Genomic DNA, 14,587 nt, shown 5'->3' on the forward strand with positions numbered 1-14,587 from the left:
AGTGAGTCAAAAGGCAAGAAGGAATGATCTAGACTTTTCCTCTCTTCGAAAGTTGTGCAAGCAGGGTCTAGTGATTCTTTATCACCTCTTCCTTCACGATGCCCTTTATCTGCTCTCTTTCATTTGGCTTAGACAACTGTGTGAGGAAAGTGAATCAGGTACACTGTCCCCATTTTATAGCATGGAGAGGTTAAAGGACTTGGCCAAGGTCACATGGAACTCTGGGGCCTTGTTCCTGTTCTCCAGCTCATGCTGGCTGGGCTCTTGCTTGCCTACAGTATGAACTGAGGTCACCAGGCACCATCTTTCTGTCACCCTGGTGTGGAGGTACACCCCGCCTCTGGGCTTCTTTTATTACGGACATGGAGAAGCAGTAGGAGTTCTTACTGAGGAAGGCCCGGGAGCCCGTGACCCTCTTCATTAAAAATAAATTCTGCCTGAGTCTCCTGGTTCTAAATAGAAGAGAATGTAGATTTGGGGCAGAACCGAAGGGAAAGGGATTTCCCTTGGCAAATTATTTGCAATTTGTGGATTGGAGCTGACCCAGCTCCAATTCCCACGTCATTGTGCTGTGTAAAATGTGAGCAGCTTATTAAAGAACCAGAGCTGGAAGCAATCCTCCCCCGGGGGCACAACAGAACAGGAGCAGAGTTAAAACCCACCAGCTTCCTCCTCTCTGCGTCTCACGTCTGGGAGCTGCCGAGATTCTCAGTCGCGGGTCACGTGTTCACTCCAGAGCAGCCACTTCCTGCAGCTGTGGGAATAAGAGCCAGCATGTTGACAATTAGTTTGTGCCTTTCGTGAGGCGTGATGAAAAGCCAGCTGTCGTAAGTACTTAAATTAGTGGTCCTCAATAACATGCAACGGAGTGCACGGTCTTAAGCACCATTGCTAGCAATTCTGAGTTAGTGGGGGGCCCAGTGTCTGCCTTTTACATCGGCATTCCAGGTGATTCTGAAACAGGTGATCCAGGGATCACAGTCTGAGAAACAATGATGTAAGTGGACAAATGCACAAACTCCAAGTGGCCCCTTCACTGGAAGTTTAAAGATGCTTTTGTCGCAGGCACGAATCCTGAGAGATCCAGCATCTCCTTCTTACAAACAGGCTCTGTTACTCACTGGCATAATTTGAAGGACATACAGAAGGGTACCTTGACTGAGAAATCTCCAAGAAGCTGTGAATCTAGAGTTCTAAGCCTTTGTCTTCTCTAGTACTCCTTTTAAATCACTAGCAGCTTATGGAGAACAGCATGTTTTCTGTTCAATTTTTTTTTTTTTTTTTTTGTAAAGGAGAAATCCCCATGTGGTATACCCATAACATGTTCAAGTGTAAATGCATCTCGTGTATCTTCACGGTCCAGCCTGCCAGAGCCTGGACTCTTCCCCATCACCTTTCTCTGTCCCCAGGCACTGTACCAGGGAGAAAGGCTTTTAAAGAGCCTCATGTGAGTTTTTCCCTCCTTAGGTGCCTCTATTAACAAACCCCTAAAGAAAATTCATGAATTCCTATTTCCTCATCCATCTTGTTATGTGTCATCATCCTTCTCAAATTAACCATAGAATCGATGGGCGAGGTGGTCCATGGGCTTTCACAATAAAATCGACTGCATAGGAAATGAATCTGAAAATTCCATTTATTAAAACAAATACATTGTCCATGGGGGATGAAAATGTACACATCACATTCAGGTTTTTCTGCTTTAACATTTCTGTATTTCCCTCTCTTTGAAAGATACACTCCATAGATCTTATATAGGAAAAATGTGAACAATTCGAGGGCTGGGAAAACATTAATGTATACGCAACAATTCACCATTGCCAGGAGCAGCTAGAAGCAAATATTAAAAAAAAAAAAAAAGTACAAAAATCCCTTAAGACAGCATGCTTCTCAAAATTCCTTTTGTAAATATGAGTACATGGAGAAATGGTTTAAAACTTTTCCTTGGTGAGCAATCTCTTTCAAATATTATTAGCAAAATTAGCCTCAGTTCAAAGTACTTATTCACATGCTCTGACTTAAATAGCACTTGGTTTAAAATGGAAAGAAAAAAAAAGAAAACAGATTTAATATTGAGGATGAGGCAAGATTGGTTTTTTTCTTAATAGAGTTTGCATTCTAAATATGAGCGTTATTATTACTGTTTAAAGAATTCCATGGCAGATTTTCATTACTACCCAATATATTATATATGTAAATTAGGGCCTTGAATAATTAAGCTAAGTTTTCCTATTAGTTACCCCTTAAGGTAAAATTATGCTGGTGAAAATGATTGTTAAATTTCTAAAAGAATTAAAACTCTTTAGAGGTATAAGTAATCAAAAGATAATTTCCCCCTTAACAAGTAAAAATACCAATAAATCAAAACTCATAGAAAAACTCTGGGATTATAATTCCCTTCTGTAGCACATGAAGTTATGAAAAAGCCGAACATTTTTCTTAAATTTAATTTCAGATGGGCTGTGTATTTTCTGCCTTCTTTCTCCTTTGATAAACAAGGGCACATGCAGTTTGGAACTTCCTTAACTTTTAATTAACAGAGCTGTATTCCTAAAAGTTTTAATTCCATTTTAATTTCTCCAAAGACCTAGCTTTACATGAAAATATAGAGTCCTTCTGAGAAAAGTAAATGGTGTGGATTATGAAAAGCATCAGGGTTTTATAATGACGCCTTAATCACCACCAAAGAGTGCTTTATTCAGTTGTTTTTATGTGACCACATATTCAATTCGTATTTCCGCACATTTTAAAAATATGGTTGGGTTTTAGCTGATTCCACAGTATTACTAAGCCAATGGTACAATACTGTAGTTTAATAAATACTCTGCCAGGGTTTTTCTCCTCTAAATCTTCTTCAGTGTCCCACTGACTGTAGCAAAATCCCAAGGTTTGAACAGAAGTATCTGGTTATAGGAGTGCATTCATACGTTTAACAATGTCTTAATATTCTCTTCCCCCTCCCCAGGCATGAGTTTTAGTTGGATGTATTTATTCTTTTACCATCATACCCATACAAGGAGCTAAGGAGAAAGTTTATCAAGTCTGTTTCAAGATCTGTCCTTGGCATATTACATCTTTTTATCTTCTTTTTTTCCTTCCTTTCTATCTTTTTTTTTTTTTTAGTGGGAGGAAGAGAATGGAAAGAGAATAAAATTAATTCAGAAATGGTCTTTCAGGATTTCAAAGCAAACAAGGAATTGTAAGAGAGCCCACACCTGCCTGGGAATGACACAGAAAAAAGTGAGACAGACTTCCAGACCTGCAATTACTGGTGGAGGCTGGAGCCACAAAGAAAAATCACTTTCAATATCATTTCTTGGGAAGAGAGAGCTCAAGCTGCAAGGAAGTTTGTAAATAAGACTCTAACAAACAAAGCAGAGAACAAAAACAAAGAAAGGATTCTATTGAAAATTTTGGTGGGTAAAAAACAAAGGTCATTTCAGGGGCAAAAAGAGCCAGAACGCTTTCTGGTGGAGCTGCTGGGGGCAGCAGCTGCCCCCTTCTCCCTAGCCCGTGAGCAGCCAGATTCTGAGAGTGGGTCTGGTCTGGAGTTGTGGGTTTATTTCTCCTGATATTTAAACAAACAAGGGCCACGTTTTTTCTTGTTAAGAACAGCACAGAAAGGCTTCTTTCAATCTACAATTTCTGTGATTCAGGGAAAAAAGGGAATTTGCTCTGACTCTTCGATAAAAGCATTTCCCAACTCAGGGTGAATCCTTGCCTCTGTCGCTTGGTGCTCCCTGTGCTGCCCTGGGTCCTGGATCAAACCAAAATGCTTTGGATTCTGGAAAATATGTTGAAGAGGTGTTGACGCCACTGTTAACTAAGGAGGTATTTTAGGCATGGCTAAGGCTCTGAAGTAATCTCAATTTTCAAGATACTGAGTTTTTCCTCCCCAGCTTCCTTTCTCTTTCGTTCTTTTTCTAAACTTTACAGTAAAACTGAATGGATGTAACATGGGGACATTTTCATGCAGTATTACTCAAAAATTGTCACAAATATATGAAAGCACCAGTCACAACACATGATTTACTTTTACTTGCAGAATCAAAGCTATCATGTACAAATGTTAGGGACAGTGATAAAAGAATACAGACAACCGGCATTTTTTGTTGTTGTTGTTATTACCATGAGGATAAACCACGGGGAACATCTCCTTAAACCCTTTGGGTGTTCATCTTTTGAGCTCAGTCTTACAGACAAATCCAGCCCAAATCTCTTTACTACTCTAATGGGGACGGGTGGAAGGAGGGGTAGGGGAGAAGGGAGAAGGGAAAAAGAAAAAGAAAGGCACAAAGACGAAACATCAACTCCATTAAACCGAACCGCGCCTACACTGGACGACCCAGCTCGTCAAAGGGTATTCTAAAGGCAATATTCATTCCAAGAAGGTCATACATATCTGAGCTCAGTACAGCTGTCTGTTTTATTTTTTAAATATGAAGCAGAAACATAAGGTTTGGGAGGGATAGCAGGAAAGAAATGACACCGATTTTATCTTTACATACTCCCCTCCTCCAGGCAATTCTGCAGACATCAGATCTCTTAACTCGGGGTGTGGATCAGCTCTCATTCTCATAAAGGGGACCAGTTCTTTAAACATGCATAGCCTGGAGTCTTCAGGATGGTTCTCCTCCCTCTCTTTAAATGCTGTGGACTAGAAAGGCGCCCACTTTGCTAAAAACTCTACATCAGTGTCCCTGGAGCCCCGAGGCTCCTCAGGTTCCTCTTGAAGACTTAAAGGATAGCACAGAAAAACTTCTTCTCCCTAAATGGGTTCTCTGAAGCCGGAACAGGCGTCAGGAGGGGATCTTCCTTGGCATGCGCTTCACAGTAGGCCATCAAGTCTGCAGCTGCCTTGGACACCTGGAAAAGATGACAAAAACAACCAAAACTTGAGATGGGGCGTCGATGAAGGCATTGATGCAGGTGCAACGAGTCAAGGCTCAGGCCTGGGTGTCCAAACTGCCTGGGTTCAAGTGAAGCAAGATACTCATCCCCCATAAGCCTCTGTTTCCTCGTCTGCGAAGAAAGGAGCTGATGATCTTGACCTTACAGGATTGTTACAAGCAGGTCCGGGATTAGGGTGAGGTGAGGCTCTGAGGGTACAACACTGAAGGAGGCGTTCAGGGTCATGCAAATATCAACCTTGTATTTGTCCAGCCCTGAGAGTGGGTGTCTCCTTAAATTCTGTGCCCCAGGTAGGTTGCTTCCCTCGTCCTAGTCCCAGCCCTGGCTGCAAGGATTAAGTGAGGTAATTCACATAAATCATTTAGTGCCTGGAACATAGGAAGATTTCCACATAGGCTGGCCATCCTTATCATTCTGTAGTTGTGTCTCTCTGCTTCAGAAATTGTGCTAGGGATGCCTAAAGCAACGTTGATGTCCTTTTTTAACAAACACATCAGAGATATTATATACTTATACATACACACATAACCTTATACGTTATGCATTTTTAAATTTTATATATATTATGTATGATAATATATTAGTATGTTATAATTTATTACACATTATATATATTACTTCAATCAAGCATTGCACCCTTTAGGGAGTCCCACGGGGAGGCTGGTCAGTGATCTCAGTGATGCTGTAGTTTCATAACACTTCTCACAACACTTCTGTAGCTCCTTGTTGGTAGTCTTCTGGAGTACCTTCCTTTGATCAGCTTTGACAGTGGCAAATTTCCGCTACTTGAGAGGGGATTTAATTTGGGGAAGTAAACTAAAAGTTATTTGTAACCACATCCGGGGACTAGGTGGATGATGATCTATCTGGGGAATGCCACTGGGGGTCAAAAACCATAAAGTCAAGAGTCAGTTTCTTATGTGACCTCATACGTTTGCTCTGGAAATCACTCCAAACATCTTCCACATCACTGTACTACTAAAATAGCCTCTCAAAGTGACTACTGAAAGGATAATCCTCTGTAAGAGTGGGAAGATTGTAGTATTTCTGAAAAGATTCACTGCCCCTCCTATATGTGGGTTATACATACCCATACAATGGCATCAGACTTGCTCTGGCCAATGAGACATGAGTAGAGGTGATGTGAGTCACTTTGGGGCAGAAGCTCCAAGAACCAATGCATAGTTTGCCTCTGCCATTTTGTCTAACTGAAATAATTTACTGTAAACCACCTTAATTGATTCAGAGGTTTTAGTAAAACATGGTGGCCATACTCTTGATTTGTTCCTTGTCCCAGGTTTGAGTTGATTAGAACTTTGTCACTTAAAGGCTTTTCAATATTATAGTTTACAGGTTGGAAATGAGAATCAATTTCATCTTCTAATCCCATAAATCTTTGAATGTTTGGACTCTATGTTCCATTTTTCTCAGACCAGATAGAGGCAATATTCCAGGTAGAGGTTGCTTGAAGGTAACATGGTGTGGAGTGGTAGCTATCTGTGATGACATGTGGGTGAGAAGAAGAATGAAAAGTATATCTTTGCTATCGTAGCCTCTAAGAATCGGAGGAGAGAACCTTTTGTTACTGCAACAAAACCGAGTCTATGCTGACTGATATAAAGAGGTATAGGTACTGACATGTGTGTTAGTTTCCTCTTTCTGGCTATACAAAACCCAATCTAGGTGGCTTAAAATAACAGTAATTTATTCCCTCAGTCAGTGCTAGAGGATAGAAGGTTGAGATCAAAGTGTCCGCAGGGTTGGTCCCTACTGGAGGCTCTGATGGAGAAGCATCTGTTCCATGCTTCTCAATCAGTGTCTGGTGGTCGCTGGCACTTGGTGTACCTTGGCTTTTAGATGCATCATTCCACTTTCTGCCTCCACCTTCACATGGTATTCTCTCCTGTGTGTCTCTGTCCTCACATGGCATTCTCCTCTTTGCCTATGTCCAAATATCTTACCCACCAGTCATCAGATTAGGCCCACCCTAATCCAGTATGACCTCAACTTAGCTTGATTACATCTACAAACACCCTACTTCCAAATAAGATTGCATTCTAAGGTTCTAGGTGGGCATCAATTTTAGGGGGTTCTCTTCAACCCAGTATAGCATATTTGTGTAAAAGTCAGTCTCACTATTTTTAAATTGTAAATCATTTTTTATTTATCTTTTTCCCAGCTCCACTGAGATATAATTCACATATAATGTTGTGTGAGTTTAAGGTATACAGTGTAATCATTTGATACACTTCTATATTGTGAAATGATTACCACAGTATGGTTAGTTAACACCCCTAACACCTCACATAATTACCTTTTCCTTTAATTGTGGTGAGAACATTTAAGAGTTACTTTCTTAGCAACTTCAGGTATGTAATTCAGTATTGTTAACTACAGTCACCACATTGTACATCAGCTCCCCAGAACTTATTCTTCTTATAACTGGAAGTTTGTATCCTTTGACTGACATCTCCCCATATCCCTCACCACCCCCAGCCCCTGACAACCACCATTCTACTCTGTTTCTCTGAGTTCAGGTTTTTTAGATTCCACATATAAGTGACGGTATTCATCTTTCTCTGTCTGACGTGTCTCACTAACATAATGCCCTCTGAGTCCACCCAAATGGCAGAATATCCTTCTTTCTCATGGCTGAATAATACTCCACTGTAAATAATACATCTTCTTTCTTCATTCATCTGCAGATGGACTTAGGTTGTTTCCATGTCTTGGCTATTGTGAATAGTGCTGCCATGAATATGCAAGTGCAGATACCTCTTTGAGATCTTGATTGGATATATATACTTATCAAATATATATATATCTCAGAAATAGGATTGATAGATCCTATGATAGTTCTATTTTTAATTTTTTTAGGAACCTCTGTACTGTTTTCCATAGTGGTTGTACCAATTTATGTTCCCATCAATAGTACACAAGGGTTCCCTTTTCTCCACATCCTTGCCAACACTTGTTATTGCTCATCTTTTTTGGTAATAGCCATTCTAACAAGTGTAAAATGACATCTCATTGTGGTTTTAATTTGCGTTTCCCAGATTAGCGGTATTGAGCATTGTTTCACACACTTGTTGGACATTTATATCTTCTTTGGAATAATGTCTATTCAGTTCCTCTGCCCAGTTTTAAATCAGATTGTTTGTTTGCTATTAAGTTGTATGAATTCTTTACATTAACCCTTTATCAGATACAAGGTCTGACATTTTTCTCCCATTCCATAGGTTGCTTTTTCATTTTGTTGACTCTTTCTTTTAATGTGTGGAAGCTTTTTAGTTTCATGTAGTTGCACTTATTTATTTTTGCTTTTCTTGCATGTGCTTTTGGTGTCATATCCAAGAAATCACTGCCAAGATCAATGTCAAGGAGCTTACCCTCTATGTTTTCTTCTAGGAGTTTTACAGTTTTAGATCTTATATTGAAGTCTTTGATCCATTTTGAGTTAACTTTTGTGAGTAGGATAAGGCAGGGGTCCAGTTTCACTTTGCTGCATGTGATTATCCATTTTTCCCAACACCACTTATTGAAGAGACTATCATTTTCCCATCAAGCACTCTGGCTCCTTTGTCAAATATTAGTTGATGGTATATGCTGGGGTTTATTTCTAGGTTCTTGATTCTGTTTCATTGTTTTATGTGTCTATTTTTTTTATGCCGTACTGTTTTTATTACTATAGCTTTGTAATATAGTTTGAAATCAGGGCGTGTAATGCCTCCAGCTTTGTTCCTCTTTCTCAGAATTGCTTTGGCTATTTGGAGTCTTTTGTGGTTCCATATGAATTTTATGATTTATTTTTTTATTTCTGTGAAAAATTCCATTGGAATTTTGATAGAGATTGCCTTGAATCTATAGATGGCTTTGGGTAGTATGGACATTTTACAGATGTAGAGAACAAACGTATGGACACCAAGGGGGGAAAGCCATGGGGTGGTGGGGGTGTGATGAATTGGGCGATTGGGATTGACATGTATACACTGATGTGTATAAAACTGATGACTAATAAGAACCTGCTGTATAAAATAAATAAATAAAATTCAAAAATTAAAAAAATATATTAATTCTTCTGACCCATGAACACAAGATATCTTTCCATTTATTTATGTCTTAATTTCTTTCATCAGAGTCTTATAATTTTTAGTGTACAGATCTTTCAACTCCTTGAGTAAATTTATTCCTAAGTATTTTATTTTTGAAGCTATTGTGAACGGGATTTTCTTTATTTCTTTTTCAGTTATTTCATTGTTAGTGTACAGAAACACAACTGATTTTTGTATGTTGATTTTTTATCCGGCTAATTTACTGAGTTCATTGATTAGCTCTAACAGGTTTTTTTTTTGTTTTTTGGTGAAATTTTTAGGATTTTCTCTATATAAGATCATCATCTACAAACAGAGACAATTTTACTTTTTTTGTTTCTGTTTAAATATCTTTTATTTTTTCTTCCTTGACTGTTCTGGTTAGGTCTTCCAGTACTATGTTGAATAGAGTCATGAGAGTGGGTAACCTTGTCTTATTTCTGATCTTACAGGAAAAGCTTTTAATCTTTTACCATTGAGTACAATGTCAGCTGTGGGCTTGATATATATGGACTTTATTATGTTGAGGTACGTTCCTTCTATACCCAATTTGTTGAGCGTTTTTATCATGAAAGGGTGTTGTATTTTGTTAAATTTTCTTTCTGCATCTAAATGAGATGATCATATGATTTTTATCTTTCATTCTATTAATGTGATGTATCACATTTATTGACATGCATACATTGCACTATCCTTGTATCAAGGAATAAATCCCACTCGTTTGTGGTATATGATCCTTTTAATGTGCTGTTGAATTCGGTTTGCTAATATTTTGTTGAGAATTTTAGCATTCATATTCATCAGGGATATTGGTTTACAGTTTTCTTTTCTTGTAATGTCCTTATCTGGCTTTGGTATCAGGGTAATGCTGGCCTGTAAAATAGTTTAGAAGTGTTCCCTACTCTTCAATTTTTTGGAAGAATTTGAGAAGAACTGGCATTAATTTTTTTAATGTTTGGTAGAATTCACCAGGAGAGCCATCTGGTCCTGAGATTTTCTTTATTGGGAAATTTTTGATTACCGATTCAATTTCCTTACGAGTAATTGGTCTGTTCAGGTTTTCTATTTCTTTTTTTAATAATTTTATTTATTTATTTTTTTTTTATTTTTGGTTGTGTTGGGTCTTCGTTGCTGTGTGTGGGCTTCCTCTAGTTGCAGAGAGTGGGAGCTACTCTTCATTGTGGTGCACGGACTTCTCACTGTGGTGGCTTCTCTTTGTTGCAGAGCTTGGGCTCTAGGCACGCGGGCTTCAATAGTTGTGGCTCGTGGGCTCTAGAGTGCAGGCTCTGCAGTTGTGGCGCACGGGATTAGTTGCTCCGCGGCATGTGGGATCTTCCCGGACCAGGGCTTGAACCCATGTCTCCTGCATTAGCAGGCGGATTCTTAACCACTGTGCCACCAGGGAAGTCCCCAGATTTTCTATTTCTTAATGATTCAGTCTTGGTAGGTTATGTATTTCTAAAAACTTATCCATGTCTTTTAGGTTATCCAATTTGTTGCATGTGATTGTTCATAAGTAGTCTCAGGATCCTTTGTATTTCTGTGATATCAGTTGTAATGGCTCTTCTTTCATTTCCAGTTTTACTTATCTGAGTCTTTTCTTTTTTTCTTAGTCTAGCTAAAGGTTTGTCAATTTTGTTCCATCTTTTCAAAAAACACAGACCTTATATTTGCTGATTTTTTCTGTTGTTTTTCTGGTCTCTATTTCATTTATTTCTGCTCTTTGTGTTTGCTTCCTTCTGGTAATTTTGTGCTTAAGCTATTTTTTTTCTAGTTCTTTGAGGTATACAGTTAGGTTGTTTATTTGAAATCATTTTTAGTTTTTTCTTAATGTAGGTGTTTATCACTGTAAACTTCCCTCTTAGAACTGCTTTTGCTGCATCCCATGCATTTTGGTATGTTTTGTTTCCTCTTTTTGTTTGTTTCAAGATTAAAAAAAGTTTTTTGTGTGTATTTCTTCTTTGATCCATTGCTGGTTGTTCACAAGTGTGTTGTTTAATTTCTGCATATTGGTGAACTTTTCAGTTTTACTCCTGTTACTGATTTCTAGTTTCATACAATTGTGATTGGAAAAGATTCTTGGTATGATTTCAAGCTTCTTAAATTTGCCAAGACTTGTTTTATGACCTATCATTTGACCTATCCTAGAGAATGTTCTGTGTGCACTTAAGAACAAGTATATTCTGTGGCTGTTGGATGTGATGTTCTGTATATGTCTGTTAGGTTAACTTGGTCTAAAGTATAGTTCAAGTTCAACATTTCCTTATTGATTTTCTGTCTGGATGATCTATCCATTGTTGAAAGTGAGGTATTAAAGTTGCCAGCTATGACTGTATTGTCTATTTCTCCCTTTAGGTCTGTTAATATTTGCTTAATGGTACTAATGGTTAATATTTGCTAAATAGGTACTCTGATTTTGGGTGTGTATATATTTATGATTATTGTATCCTTTTAATAAATTGACCTAGTTATCATTATATAATGACTTTCTTTGTCTCTTGTTACAAGTTTTGACTTAAATTCTCACTCTTTAATAGGTATTACATTGCTTATAAAAATATTTTTATTGTGTTTCTATTTTGTTCCAGACATTAAGTTTTCTTTATTGATCTACAAAATAATCCTGAGGTAGGAACTATTTTCCTCCTTTTATAGATGAAAAATTTAGGCTCAGTACATTGCATGAGTGGTTCAATGTCATATAGCAAAGTATACAGCAGAAGAAGAACTTGAACGTTAGTGTTCTGCCATTAAGCCACAGCCATCTACATACAAACTACTCAAATGCAAGGGTAGTTCCAAAGGTTGATTGAAATTCTTTGTGCATCTTTATGAAATGCTATTATGACAGAACGAAAGGAAACAGCCTGTTCTTGTCTTAGCTCCTTTAAATGAAAGCAAAGAACAGACTTTCAGAATCTCAATTATCATTTTTGGTTTTGTTTTGTTTTTTTAATTGTTTGAGCTGTAGTCATTATTATGCCAAATGGGAGCTTAGCTGCAAGCAGCAGAGACTGGACAATAGTAATATGTAAAACTTACTTGTTAACAAGAGATCCAACAGTATCCCTACTCATCTGCAATGCTCACATACAAATATGTGGCAGGAACTGTCAAAATCTTTTTATGGTACAGAAAGTACTATACTGGGCAAAATTTAATAGCTTAGAGTTGCTCATGTCTTGTATTTGAACACTTGACTCTGAACAGTTTCCTTCTAAAAATATACCATGTGTTTTATCATGTTTCCTCAACTAGATTGCAATCTCCTGTGGGTGATGGTCCAATACAATGTCAGAATCCTAGCAGTAATTAGAACAATTGCTAATATTCATCTGCCCTTGCTACATGTCAGAACTGTGCTAACCACTTTACACACAGTATTTTATTTAATCCTTACAACAACATTATGGGTCACAAGCTATTATTATTATCCTCATTTTTAATATGTGAAGTGGAGGCTTCATTAGGTAAACATTTGCCCTAGTTCTCACAGCTCGTGAGTACCTGAGTCATGAGTCTCAGTGTTCTTGACTTGATCTTTATGAATGCTCTTTCTTTTGAACCCATAGCTTCATCCTTGTTCCTTACTTTTCAGTGAGTCACAGCAATAGTCTGCCTGGCAAATCTTCTTGCTTTCTAACTATCCCTGCTAACACTGTGCATACAGATTCTTTTACGTTTCACATTCCTAGGCCTAGTTCTTCCATGAAGATTTCACCAGTAACTCTAGGTAATCTCTCCCTTTTCCATCCTGTTGATTCTTCCTACAAAAATATCTCAAATTTGGGAGGTGATCAAGATGGCAGAGTAGGAGGACCTGGAACTTACCTCTCCCCACAAATACAACAAAAAAACACCTAAATGTGGAACAATTCTCACTGAAAACTAACTGGAAACTGGCAGAAAACTCCTGTACAACCATGGCTGAAAGAAAGATCTACACGGAATTGGGTAGGAAGGGAAGAGAAGCAATCATCAGGTCAGGACCTGTGGCCCAGGAAGGGAACTCAGAAGAAAAGGGAGATTATAGGGGTAGAGATCCTCCCTGGGGAGTGAATGGTTCGAGCTACATACTGTAGGCTCCAGTCCTGGGGTCTGGCACAGGGAAGACAAGCCCCCTTGGCTGACTGGAGGGCTGGGGGGACTAACACAAGGGCTGTGGGAAGGCCGGACTCTGTCTACTTGTGAGGAATGCACATACGTGCTTGATTTCTCCTGAGGCAGAGTGGAGAGGGCTGACTGAAACTGCCTGGGTGGCTGACTGGTTTCCCATGACTGCCTGGTGCTCTCCAGCTTGAGGAGTGAACGCTCCAGCCCTGCTTACTTCATGTCGTAGCTCCACACTGGAGTGAGGGCTGCCATGACAGAAAGAACTCAGCTAAGAGACACAGAGGTGGCTCAGACCTGAGGCACTGTGTGAGCAGGGTGGGGGCAGCCATTACTGGCACTCACACAGGCAGTGCATCAGAAGCAGCCTGGAACTCTGTGGCTGGACCACTGCAGCTTGTACCCTGTCAGATGCTGAGAGCCCAAGTGGGCCCCTCTTGCTCCAGCACTGCTCCCAAGGGTGCTGGTGCTGGGAGAGGGGAGAGTTCACACTTAAAGGGAACAGAGACAGCTCAAACCTGACCCTCAGAGCTTCTACTCCAGCAACTTGGGACCTGCCTGCACCCCCATTAGGGCAGTAACAGCCACTGAGCAGACAGGAAGCCCTGGCTCGCACCTGGCTCTGGCCCTAGCCTCTCCACCTCCAGCCCCACCTCCTACCAAGGTGATAGCTGCCAGCACACCCTGAGGAAAGACATGACTTGTGTTCACGTCAAATCCAGCTCTCCTACCAAAGCCATTGAGTACATGCAGACTGTATAGGGATGCTCCCAGAAAAATATCTCAAATTTGTCCCCTTATTGTCACCTCTCTTGCAACTACCCTGGTCCAAGCCTCCATCTTCTTTTCCCACAATTACTGAAATAACCTCTTAAATAAAAAATTCCAAGGGATCTTTTATAGACTGAATGTTTGTGTCCCCCCCCCCCCAATTCATATGTTGAAATCTAATCCCCAGTGTGATGGTGTTTGGAGTTGGGGCCTTTGTGGGGTGACTAGGTCATGAGAGTAGAGCCCTCACGAATGGAATTAGTGCTCTTATAAAAGAGACCCTGGAGAGCTCCCTTGCCCCTTTAACCATGTGAGGTCACAGAGAGAAGGTAGCCTTCTACAAATCAGAAAGCAGGCCCTTACTAGACACCACATCTACTGACACCTTGATCTTGGACTTCTAGTCTCAGAACTGTGAGAAATAAATATCTGTTGTTCATAAGCCACCTAGTGTATGGCATTCTGTTATAGTAGCTCAAATGGACTAAGACAGGATCCATGAATAGAATGCAGGGTGTGGTCTGTTAAGTTCAATGATTAAAAGAAAATTACATCTTTATTTTCACTAATCTGAAATGGAAATCTAACATTTCTTTCCATTATAGATGTAGGCAACACAATTAGCATTAACAGTTTCTGTGACTTAGTCACCAGTAAAAATCAGGTATTTTCCATCACATTACAGTTACTGCAGATATCTCAAC

General features: G+C 39.4%; 1 protein-coding gene across 2 annotated transcripts in view; it reads right to left on the bottom strand.

The window, feature by feature from the left end:
- Positions 1-1,618: 1,618 nt before the first annotated feature.
- The window catches only part of GNG2 (G protein subunit gamma 2), a 129,459-nt gene continuing 116,490 nt past the window's right edge, over positions 1,619-14,587 (bottom strand). For both annotated transcript variants that reach the window (XM_082384873.1, XM_082384874.1), the window contains one exon: positions 1,619-4,866. In XM_082384873.1, coding sequence (XP_082240999.1) covers positions 4,738-4,866 — 129 coding nt within the window. In that variant the 3' untranslated portion in view covers positions 1,619-4,737. The remainder of the gene's footprint in view (positions 4,867-14,587) is intronic.

This window comes from Balaenoptera borealis (assembly GCF_965194805.1).
Source record: "Balaenoptera borealis genome assembly, chromosome: 3".
Classification (NCBI taxonomy): domain Eukaryota; kingdom Metazoa; phylum Chordata; class Mammalia; order Artiodactyla; family Balaenopteridae; genus Balaenoptera; species Balaenoptera borealis.